General features: G+C 40.7%; 1 protein-coding gene across 4 annotated transcripts in view; it reads right to left on the bottom strand.

The window, feature by feature from the left end:
- magi2b (membrane associated guanylate kinase, WW and PDZ domain containing 2b) overlaps window positions 1-12,386 on the bottom strand; it is a 75,270-nt gene that overhangs the window by 33,265 nt on the left and 29,619 nt on the right. For all 4 annotated transcript variants that reach the window (XR_004333279.1, XR_004333278.1, XM_032524725.1 and 1 more), the window contains exons 3-6: window positions 6,854-6,973; window positions 2,571-2,795; window positions 793-1,021; window positions 104-183 (exon numbers count right to left, since the gene is read on the bottom strand). Coding sequence is in view for 2 of the 4 variants with exons in the window: in XM_032524725.1 (XP_032380616.1) it covers window positions 104-183; window positions 793-1,021; window positions 2,571-2,795; window positions 6,854-6,973 (654 nt within the window). In the remaining 2 variants the exon portion in view is untranslated. The remainder of the gene's footprint in view (window positions 1-103; window positions 184-792; window positions 1,022-2,570; window positions 2,796-6,853; window positions 6,974-12,386) is intronic.

Below are 12,386 nucleotides of genomic sequence, written 5' to 3' on the forward strand. Positions count from 1 at the left end.
TAGAAGTGACACGCTCCCACAAGTGCCGCAATATGAGCTTGACTCAGATGAACACAAACTAAAGCTCATAAAACAACAGAGCAAACAGGTCGTTCAGACTCACCGTCTTCGCTGCATTCTTCTGGTGGCTTTGCTTTCTTTGCGAGCCGAGGATCCAGCCATGATGTAGTTTTAGTGTTGTGACTGGCAATAAGGAAAGGAAAGGGGCAAACCAAGGTCAGTGAGAGACTGACAGATAGAGAAAAAGATGAGCGCAAAGTAACACTAATGAGCTGTGTGTGTGTGTGTGTGTGTGTGTGTGTCTGTGTGTGTGTGTGTGTGGTGTGTGTGTTTGTGTGTGTGTGTGTGTGTGTGTGTGTGGGTGTGTGTGCACGCCACGCACGGGCAAGAGAAACAAGGGGATTTCTAAGGTAAACTAAATGGCCATTATCCACTAATTCACACTCAGCCACTAATTAGTAAGGGTGAGAAGTGAAGGCAAAAGTTTGTATGGCTTTGCATGTGTCTGTGTGTGTGTGTGTGTGTGTGTGTGTGTGTATCCAGAAAGCCTGATTAGCAGCATTAAGTTACATCAATTATTCAACACAGAGTCCGAAGCTATAAAGTTTACATACCCAGCCCTACATAAACCAAGTAGGTGCACTTTGTGAGGTGCATTACATTGGATTTGTTTTCAAGCATTTTTATTATTTACAAGTGTGTGGTTTTTCATAATTGCTATAAACACAAAACCTGCTGGAACAGCTACAGTACAGCTGGACGTACATATAAGTAGGATATTTTTCCTCTTACTCTATGAAGTAGACCTCCCCCTTCTCGGTGTAGGCCATCTCCCAGTTGTCAGGCAGAGGACCCAGCTCTTCCTCATCTATGTCTGGAACATTGGTCGGGGATTTACAGGGAGATTTTGGGGCCTCCTCTCCTTCGGTGGGGGGCTCAACAGATGCTGGAGCCTGGCTGGACATTTCAACAGCAACTTCCCCAGAGGCATCTGTGCTCTTGTCCTCATGTTCACTGGACTCTGGAGCACACACACAGTTATTCTCACATACACTGCACACTACATACGCATGATGAGTCAGAGCCAAACCATTGCACGGCTAAAACCCCAAGGAGAGAGAGAGAGAGGAGAGAGAGAGGAGAGAGAGAGAGAGAGAGAGAGAGAGAGAGAGAGAGGAGAGAGAGAGAGAGAGAGGAAGATGAGCATTGAGCATGGGGAGACAACAACATTGGTTGGGATGTCAGAAATGGAGAAACAGGGAAAGACAGAGAATTCAGGGGTCAGAGACTGAGTCAGAAAACTTAAAGGAAAAGTGACGTGAAAAGCTGGTGGCATCTAAGTCAGCGGATGAAAAGCATATGATGAATAATCCCACAATATTTCCATTGGGATTTTTATTGCAGTTGCAACAAAAACAGAAATGGAAAAATGACAAAAAAGCACTTTCTTCACAGCCCTTAATTGGGCCAAGGGTCCATATCTTTATCCACACCGACTAAAAATAACCGCCAAATCACACTGAACTTTTCGCCAGAGCGAGTTCTATAGTTATTTTTATTATTTTTGTTATTCCAAAACTTCTCCTTCTTGATGATGTTTTTTTTTCTCATGGTGTCAGCATTAAATTAAAGAGCTTTATAGTTTTGTTGTGATGGCTGAAGAGCGTGTGTAAAAAACAAAGTAAAGATTACTGTATTTACTTCTGTTACAATCTAGGTATGTCAGCATAAATAGAATAACCATAAAATAAAATAAAATAAAACATACATATATACTGTGTATATATATATAACTTTGTAGTCTGTGTTGTCGTCGCATGTTTTATATAAGACAAGCGCCAACAACACAGACTACAAAGAGAGATGGGGGGAAAGAGAGGAACAGGACCACAGAGACGAAGAAATACAAGAGAGGTCAGAAGGAAGAAGATAGTAGAGGAGAGGAAGAGAGAGGGGAGAATTGGGGTATTAATAGAAACAAGGACAAAGGCCAGTGGCGGGAAAGCAAAGACAGCAGGAGAGACAGAAATGAGAGGACAGAGAGACGAGTGCTGAAGCCAAAACGAGACTATGGTCAGTGATAATAGTGTAGACATTAAGGGGCCCTTGTGTATTCTGTTATTTAAGGTTATTGAGGACCTGTACAGTTCACACTCATGCCAACAGAGTCTGTTAATATCTATAATGACTGGTCCGGGTACAGTTTGTTGTCAGATTTGTAGCCATCTACATGAGCTGGACTGTATAAACTGCAGACAGGAAACAAGACAAAATTAAAATAGAGACTCTTGACTTGTCCATAAGGGACAATAAAAAGGAACGGTAACAATTGCTTTGAAAACTGACTTTTTTCAATGATTTACTCAATCATACCAGTGAGACAGTTCAGGCCTTCCAGACAGATTTTCTCCTCACCTAAATATGATGTTTTAAAATGTCATCATGGTCACGACACATGGGAAGCAGACCGTGTTGGAATCTAATTTCAGTCGCAAGTACTTTAGATTGAAAATGTGGTATACAAACATCACAACAGGGAACTGTTTTTTTTCTCTCTCAGCCTACATTACCTGGTGTGATGGCCACCCCGTTGCCGTTGACAACCGGGCTCTCCTCTTCCTCCTCCTCAGGTGGCTCCAGGCTGGCACGCTGCTCCATGTTGCTGACTGACTGGTTTCTCTTCCTCTTGCCCTGGGCGCTGGGCCGGGCTCCGGGCAGCAGGGCCTCACTTACATTCAGAGGAGGTGCTGCGGGGGACGGCTCCGCTGGAGGTTTCGGTGTGCCGTAGAAATTATCTGAGGGCAGAGAGGCACAGCAGCATTTGTGTAAAAGGCCACATTACGACTAAAAAAGGATCTCAGGTGATATAACACACTGACTGGCAGGCAGAGTGGAGGTCTACCGCGTGTGGGCAACTGTGAATTTGAACAGATGATTGCCTTTCAAAATGTATGACTTAGTTGTCTCAACAGCAGAGATAACTTAACTGTGTTTTTTGCCTGGAAACTAATTATTTCTAATAAATCCAATCAAATCATTTTTTCACGAAAAAACTAACAGTTGCAGTGACTAATAGTAGAGATCTCCAAATAGACCTGCCTGCCTGAAAACATGAGCAGACCCAAACAGGATACAGTATGTAAATATGCATTTTTTTTTTAACTTGTTATTTTTGTATTTATTTTACAATGTTATTAATCAGAAAATATTTATATTTATATATATTTTTATATTCTAATATCCTTAATTTTCTGTTCTGAACCCAAACAGAGAAACAAGAGAAGTCAACCAAAATACAAAATGGCATTCTAATAAAGACAGAGAAAAATATAAAGAAAACAATATTGAGAGAAAACAAAAGCCAACCCCTCACCTGGAAGTTAATGTCATTAATGTGCTTCCACCTCAGCATTTCACTTCTGAAAGTTTTCTGCCTTATTACTCAACCTACAGTATACAACATTCACCCAATCCTGAAATGAAGTCTGGCAACTCCAAATAGCATTCCGTGATGGGGGAAAAACATGCTCTGGTTTATTGGCATTTCCTTAAATCAATCAGAATCATCATGGGCGCTAAGCTCTGCACGGAGCCACTGTAAAATAGTTGTGCGAGAGAAAACTGAGATTGGACAGATAGTCTAGCTAGCTGTGTCAATTTACCATGCAGCTATCTGAGAAGCAGTTAATAACAGTCCCCATTAATCCACCGAGTTTAGAATTCCAACACAAAGAAAGCGGAAGGAAACGGAAATACATGGATCAGGTGAAATTTGCTGTTGCACAGGAGCAATCCCGGAAGTTGAACGTCAAGGATATAGACTAGCTGGAAGTATAACATAATACTCTAAATATGTCTCCAACAAGCAGATGATGTCCATTTTTAAGATAAATTAACGTTTTGGCAGCTAAGAAAATCCTGTCACTGTGATATTTCATGATAAACACGTAACCAAAACTGCACAGAAACACCCGATCTGTATAAACACAACCCCAGCTGTGTCATTCCACCCATGTGGGTGCAAGCAGCTCTGTTTCGAGGCGCAAGAAAAAGAATTAAAGCAAAACACAAAAATAACATTGGGCTTCTGTCATTCCACACCCACTGAAATGCTCCTGCTAGTAGAAGAACATCTGAGAATGGTGGATGTTAAGTACAGTACAATGAAGAAAGAAGGACAATACATTAAGGTCCACGGGGTATCTAACTTGAAATGGAAACATCCTCAATATAGCAAAAGTATACTTCTCTCTTTTTGATCCACATTGAAGCTGTGATTTATGTTCTGAATTTAGAATATATTATAATATGTAATTTAATATGTATATTTGACTGAGCACATTTCTTTCCTCTTAACCCACAATGAAGATCTACTTTTATTTGAAATTTAAGGCCCTTACTGTCAGGGAAATATATTGTGATTGAATATATCGTTTGAGTAAGAGAAAGAGGTGTCTTATTTATAATCCTTCAAAGTGGAGAGCTGTGGGGGTTTTACAAAGAGGAAACAGAACAAGGACAGGGGCAATGGGAGGACAACAACAGCTGAGCAAAGAAGAGGGAAGGAGGCCGCAATAAAGGACAATAGGATGATCAGCAGAAAAGAGTCCACAGACATCAGTTTACTTTCATCCCAGCAGGAGGGGGATAGATATTAGGAAGAGCTCTATCCCAGCCACGTTCTCAATAAGTACACTTACCCTGCTGGCCACCAAACAGATTTATCACATCATAACAAAATATAAATGTGCACACACGGGTGCATGTAAACAAAGACATGAGTATGAAAGTGCATAGGCAGCAAGCCTGTGAAAGCTTAGGGACAACCTAAAAAACTGATCTGCAGAACATAAAGTATACTGAGATAAGTTTAGGCCAGCGTTCATCCTTATGCACCACACTGGTTTTAAAAACGCAATGTTCCCCTGATCCTGAATGCGTTTTGCCTGAAGCATCTTGGCTTTATGCACTGTTCAATATCCACCTTCAGCTGTGACTCATCTCACATCATCACATACATAAGCTGTTATGTGTACCAATCCTTGCACACACTTGCACACGCACAATCACATACTCATTACAATTACCTTGAAGAGTTTTCTGATGAAATCTTTCTTCCTGTTTGTGTTCTCTTTACCCCTTTCTTTCTCATTCCTTCTTCTCCTCTGTCTTATTTTAATGTGCATTACAAAATGAGTTGCAGCACATTCAGTGCAGCCACCCAGAAAGAGACAACTTCCCCAAGTGGGCATTAGTAAACTCGGCGTTAAGGGAATTCATACACTGTAAACATGAAACACTTATAGGTTATGAAAAGGAACATTTACAAAAGAGAAAACACACACACACACACACACACACACACACACACACACACACACACACACACACAGTGCTCATACCACAAACACATCCTTTGCGTGTGTGTGTTCAGCCGCACATGCTCACAAAAATTGCTACTGGGCAAATGAACCAGCAAATCTCCCATCCGTAGATGTATCTCTGACAGTATAGCAGAGCAGATGCACAGACTTGACATGACTTGGAAATGGCATTCATCCAGCACACAACACACACACACACACACACACACACACACACACACAAACACACACACACACACACACACACACACACACACACACACACACACACACACACACACACACACTTTATTAGTCATCCATCCATTCAACAACCAGTGGAAGTTGTAATACATGACTGCGCAAAAAGACTAATTTTGTTACTTAAAGTCCTCCTCCAGACACGTTTTAAAGTATAGAAAATTACTCTGCTATGATTAATATTTAGTTTTAATTAGTTTAATTTGTGAAAAAAAAAACAAAAAAAAGAGGCTGAAAGCACAGCTACTCTTTCTCCTTCATTGAGAAATTCTGGCTCTGGCCTTGAGCTCCACCCAACACCGCTGCTTGTGCTAGGTATACCGGAAAAGAATAGGTGTTCATCAAGATGACTAGAAACATCGCAGAGGTTCTGTCATAGATGTTTGAGGCGTATGCCAAGTTCACACGGGAGGAGGAAGTGCCAGAGCACCAGTGATAGTTTTGGGCTCTTGTCTGAATCTTTCTCATCTGTCAAAATTGGTGACAAGCAGTCAATCAGAATGGTTAAGTGTAATTAGCATCTTTTATTTGTTTATGTTGTTTGTTAGCTTGTAACAGCTCTTTCACGATACCTAGGTGCCGATTTAATTTGTTTTGTGATTTTCATTTATTGCAATTCTAGAAGTTTTGCGATTTGATGGTATTGAGTACTACAATTTTCTTTTCCTTCTTTAACAAAAACAAAAGTTGAGTCATGTACTTCTAGAGAAAATACATCATAAGCCATTTCTAAAAACTAATTGTTTTCTAAAAATAATGCAAATCACATGTCAGTCAGTCAGTTTGACATTTATTTAATTCGTAAAGAAGTACATAACGTGGATTTTCATTTTTTTTGCTTTGGTTCTGTTTTCCTGAAAACTGATATTTATGTGAACAAAATTAATTTTAAACTCGTCACAAAAAAATAAAAATATCCTGAAACATACGATTTTCTATTTTTTTCCCCACCTCTACAAATCAGTCAAGGTCAGGCATGTTAGGGGATATAAAAATGATGAAAAACACATAGGGGATCTTTAAGCTGTGTGTAAGAACATCACCTGACACACCTGACCCATCAAGTGAAGATATCTACAGAGTTGCATAAGATGCAGTTTAATTTAAAAAACATAGTAAAATAGCTCTACTGAAACATTTGTTACCATTTCTGCACCCCAAGCACCCGTACCTGTCTCGCAAATGCAAAGTCTTTCCCGCAAAGCAGCCGCAGCGTTCCTAACACTCACCTTCATAGGTTCCACTCTCTAGCAGGGCTCCACTTTGCTCCAGTTCCATAAAACGCTCCACACTCACAAAGTTGTAGTCCACCCCTGGCACCTCCCCCTCCTTAGGCTGCCTGGTGGTACCTGCAAAAAGAGAGAGAGAATATGTGTGTGTGAGAGAGAGAGAGATAGAGAGAGAGAGAGAGAGAGAGAGAGAAAGAGAGAGAGAGAGTGAGAGAGAGAGAGAGAGGGGGAGAGAGAGAGAGACATATTTTTTTGCCCTTTGGACCCACGATTTTTAAATTACAGAACAAACTTGAGAGGTATAATTATCATTAAATGGACATATTTGACCCATGGAAGATACTTCAGAGAGAGAGAAAGAGAGAGAGAGAGAGAGAGAGGCCATCAGAGCCAAATAGGGCACTTGAGAAGAAAAGGCAGGAAGGCAGAGAAAGAGCCCAGAAAAAGGGCTGGACAGAAAAAGATGACAGATTTGAGGCTACAAAGTGTATCAGAGGAAGTGGGAGGGGAAAGGAAACAGAACAGAAGAGGCTGAGTGAAGAGTCATCTCTTGTGATAGCCAAATCCATTCACACAATTACGCGTGAGTGACAGCGAGGGGAGATGGGAAAAGCATGCTCAACTAGCTGTTTTAGAAATGAGTTAATCAATATGGCACTTTTACCAAGCATAACTCAAACCTCCTTACACAGCATGCAATGCAGTGGTGACTGGACTATTGTTGGAACAGCAAGAATGCAGATGCACCACATCCCCATGTTGCAATTAGAGCCTTCCTACATCAACGCTCTAGAGCTCTCCATCAGAGCTGCGCCGCCGAGGCTCGGCTGTGTGATGGCGGCCGTGGGAATTTTGAGTTTAATGAGGTGCTCCGTTTGTGTCTCTGCCAACTGGACTTTCAGCTTAGGCTTGCTGGTGTTCATCCTGCTCTCCATTGATCATGCCTGAAAACAGCAGTTGGCCAGGCCTGGAGAGGGAGTCCACTCTCAGAGCACACAACTCACATGTTAAAATCTAAGTTGGATTGATCTGGCCGTGGCTTCCACCAGAATCTTCCTGCCAGAATGTCAGACTTGGCTGATGTGTAAGATTTGTGCTGCAACAGTTGAAGAGTGCAGGTCTGAAGAGCCGATCTGCAGATCTGACAAGGCTGTGGAAAGCCAAAAACACACTACTGTGTGCTATGATAATAATGCCGGGTAAAAAAACACTTACTAGTATCATACAGTAGTTGAAGTGTGAGCTGTGGGAGATTAAAACAGCAGGTGGTGGATGTGTTGTAGATACATTTTGCACACACATGTGCAAACACTGAGAGAGTAGGGGGTTAGTCATCCAGTGGAGTGCAGGATCCTCCAACTCAGTGTGATATCTTAATCATTACGTCTCCATTCATCGTCTGTCACCACTATGCTCCTGTACAGCATTTACTGAACATTCACTGCTGTATTTACTTCACCACTGGGAGCAGAGATGGCAGCTTAGAAAGACCTGAGTCAGAAAGAAGTGAAATCAGACAATCAGACATCTATAGTCTGTCTATAAGGCTGTACAACACTGCCATACTGTGTACATATGTGTTTGTTTGTACTTTATCTCTGTAGAGGGTCAAGATTATGTCATATTTCGCAAGCAAGAAAAAACCTGCTCATGAGCAAATTATATCATTCTATATTACATTCGATATTACTCTGTGTGCAGTAATTTAACAATCAAGAATTGTACAGGCAGCTGTGAGCGGGAAACAAAACTAGGGAGAGGGAAAGAATAGCACCTGCACATTTAAAACTAAGCAGAACACACAGAGAGCAGCCACCGCGCGCCCGCGTGTGTCTGCTTTGCGAGCGCTGGAGGGCCGCAGGTAAACTCTCAAAGTGGATTTCTGATAGCTCGAATGAAACTGACTTCTGACATTTTGGGGCCAATAAACCAAGGTGGCCTTCTTATCATTGGTCACTTTTATAGCAATCTCATTCACACGGACAGCTATTGTTCAGGAAGCCCGGAGTTTACATTACATATCCAGTATATATTTTCTGTCTTTATTAACGATCTAGCGCAAGACAGCACCATAGATAAAGTGTCTCTCATTCGTTCTGTTGTTAGGATATGTGCAATGCTTGAAATGTCCGAAAAGCCTTGCGCAAAGAGTAATATCTGCACGTGTGAAATTATATAATTTGAGCTCGCGAGATGTGATGACATAATCCTTAGGCCATATCTCTGTCAGTGTGTGTATACATGTTTGTTCTCGACTGTGTGTCGTGGCTCTAAATGGTGGTAAAGTACCCACTGTGCCAACAGTAATCCAATTTTCAGCTCAGTAGGGCACTGTTAATCCAAAACACCACAGGTATGTTCGTGAAAGAGAAAGAGAGAGAGAGAGAGAGGAGAGAGAGGAGAGAGAGAGAGTGTGTGTGTGTGTGTGTGTGTGTGTGTGTGTGTGTGTATGCCACCATCCACTTTTTTTGATGCATTCCACCACTGATCCTGAACACTTAGAACCAGTTGAATTGTGAATGGGGTCAATGCTTACTGTATAATTAGCTATATAGGCCTACTGCACATCATGACCACATTGTTGATTCCATTGCTTTACACTGCAGTCACACAGGTGAGGTAACTATGTGTGATGTCCCATGTGATAACTGGGCAGTTTCATATTTTAGTATCTCTCATTTCCCGTAACATGTGTAACATTTTTAGTGCGGCAGATATTGTTGTGGTACACAAAGGCCAAAGTGTTAATCCTACGGATTGGCTGTGTTTCTGACCTGTATTGTAGTAGTAGTAGTAGTTGTATGTATTAATAGTAGTATGTATTAGTGATACTAATATTTGGCAGCCTTGGACGTGTTTACAAAATGCCTGTTAGCCCACACCACTAAAAACAGAACCAAACAAAAAATGCTAGACAGATGTTTTTATTATCTTAGCTGTAACAGGCTGGCTGTGTTTTCTTCAGGGGTGAAACGATAAAACACTCTTTGATTAATCGATAAATTGATCAACAGAAAAATTAAATAAAATATTTATATTAAATTAATTTTTTTGATAATTAATCGTTTAAATCATTTATCAAGCAAGTCCCTTTGGGCTCTGGAGTTTACTAGAATTTTTCATTTTTTTTATTTTTTATTTACAGTATTTCAGAGACCAAACAATAAATCAAAAGTAGTACTTGGCAGATTAATCAATAATGAAAATAGAATTGTTTTTTTATAAAAGAAAATGCAAATATTACATTTTTAAATATTTTTTTACCCATTTTATAATGTAATTGGTGTATTTGAATAAAGCATTTTTAATATGGGCTGTGCATAACGATGTTCTTTCATTCTTTAGAAGAAAAGAAAATGTAAATCAATGTCTGTATAGCAGTTAACACCTCAACTGCCTCAAAACTAACATGGATGTTAATAAACACTTTCAAAATATATAGGCTGTTGTTGTAATGCATTACATAATACAGAGTGTCCACACACTGCAAATATGTAAGTTTTTACTTGTTTTATCAAGTTGCTGTATAATTAAAGGCACCTGAACACAACATCCCTTGAATACAATGCTAACTGGGAATTATAAAACTTAAATTTAAAGTTTTGTCTTGATTTAACTTCATGGTGAAGTTTGAGGCTTTAGTTTGTGTGTTGATATATTAGATTTCATTATATCATAAGGAGTAATAAATATCTTCAACACTCCCTCAGTTGACTCATCACTTCTCTGACTCAGGGTATTCAAACGTTTTGCATTATAGGCTTCACAATGATATTGATATTGAGTGCCTCAACACTTCAAGACACTATCATCTTACATTGACTAAAATAAATACAATGTGAACACAGAGCAGCAAAACTGGGCCCACTCTATGAACTATACTACATGTTAAACTAAAGAAATGGTCCTAAAAAGGACCATCTATCGCATGTGTAGTGCACCTCTGAATACTGCTGCAGCTCAGCCAGCCAGGCAGGGCTGGTCGCCTTCCACTGGGTACAGCTATTGATCTGTAAGATCAGAATGAAATTATTCTGTTGCCCACACCAGAGTAGGCAGAGCCTGCTGGAATACTGATGACCTGCCAGTGGCCTTCTCCCACAGCTTCCTTCCCTGGACACACCAACAGAGCTGAGAGAAAGAGAGGGAGAGAGAGCATCTTGTTGGATCTGAGCTGGGAATATTGATCGACTATCTGGCCTTGAGATAGGCAGATAGGTTAACTGTTCTTTTTCACACATTTTTACTTATAGCGGCTTAGCACATTACATGGTTTCTCTTACGCCTGCCTTCCCCTCAGCAACACCCACTAAGTAACTGTGAAAACCTTTTTTATTAAAACAAAGTTCCCACCAAAATCCATACTCTGTTCCTTCTGCCCCCATTGCTACCTTTCTGTCTCTACATCTATCTTTACCTAACCAACTTCCTTTTTCTTGTTCTCGAAAACTCCCAGGTAAAAGCCAAAAATGATGCATTTACAATCCATAATTTATAGAGCCTTGTGGATAAGGGCTTAAATGTCTTCAGTTCAGAGGATTTTCTCTTTATAATTTTTTTACATAGCCACACAAACTCGACAGCAGAGCTTTAATAAATGAGCTAAACAAAGCAGGACAAGCTGCGCAGGTGCTCAAATTAAAAAAATGGCAGCACACTGCATTGAGAGGAGGCAGCGACGCTTCCCCTGAGCTAAAAGCAGTGCTGCTGTTGACTATTGATTAGATGTCGTGCTCTCGCTAATAAAGGATAACGTTGGCTGTGAGCCAAAAATGGTCTTTGCATTGCAATCTGCCAGTGTGGCCAAAACTTTCAGAGGTGACGCTGCGAGTAGGAGTATGAGCACTATAGAGATTTATGGCTTAACTGATTTGATTCATACTAGCATGGAAATGCTTCGGAGCTGCCACTTTAGTGGGTGAAGACATTCTCTGCCGCAAGCCATGACGACTGAGCGCCACAGAATATATTCACGTTGGAGGGAGTGAGTGTGAGAGAGTAAAAAGAGAAAGAGATTACGCTGAAACATAACAAGGAAATTCCATTTGGAGGAAAAGCTAAAGTAGCTGATATACTGAAATAACTCAGCTGGGTGTCAGACGATAAGAGGACAAAGACCCTTACTAAATAATAGAGAAGAGAGGCAAAAAAGAGTGGCAAGCAGAGAAAAACAGAAAGGCAGAGTGAGAAAGACATAACGAGGAGAAAAAGCATGATTGGTTAATCTTGCTGTGCATCCACATAGGCCTGCGAGTGAGTTTGAGAATGTGCATATGTATTCATACACATGTTTGTATAATTAGATTTGAAGTCACCAAATGGGGGAAGCAGAGCGGGGGAGATTCAGAGCTAAAAATAGCCTGATTCGATAGACTGATTATCATAACAAAGTGGGGGGAAAGTTGGTCTCGGCGGTCTCAGTGAGTATGTGTGGGAATGAGGAGGTGAGGGTGCGGGGAACCAAGTGTGCTTCATATTAGTAGTTAATAATTAAGCTGTAGATAGAGCAAACGGTATCATTATGTCCTCTAGA

The sequence above is a fragment of the Etheostoma spectabile genome, chromosome 8, assembly GCF_008692095.1.
Source record: "Etheostoma spectabile isolate EspeVRDwgs_2016 chromosome 8, UIUC_Espe_1.0, whole genome shotgun sequence".
Classification (NCBI taxonomy): Eukaryota; Metazoa; Chordata; class Actinopteri; order Perciformes; family Percidae; genus Etheostoma; species Etheostoma spectabile.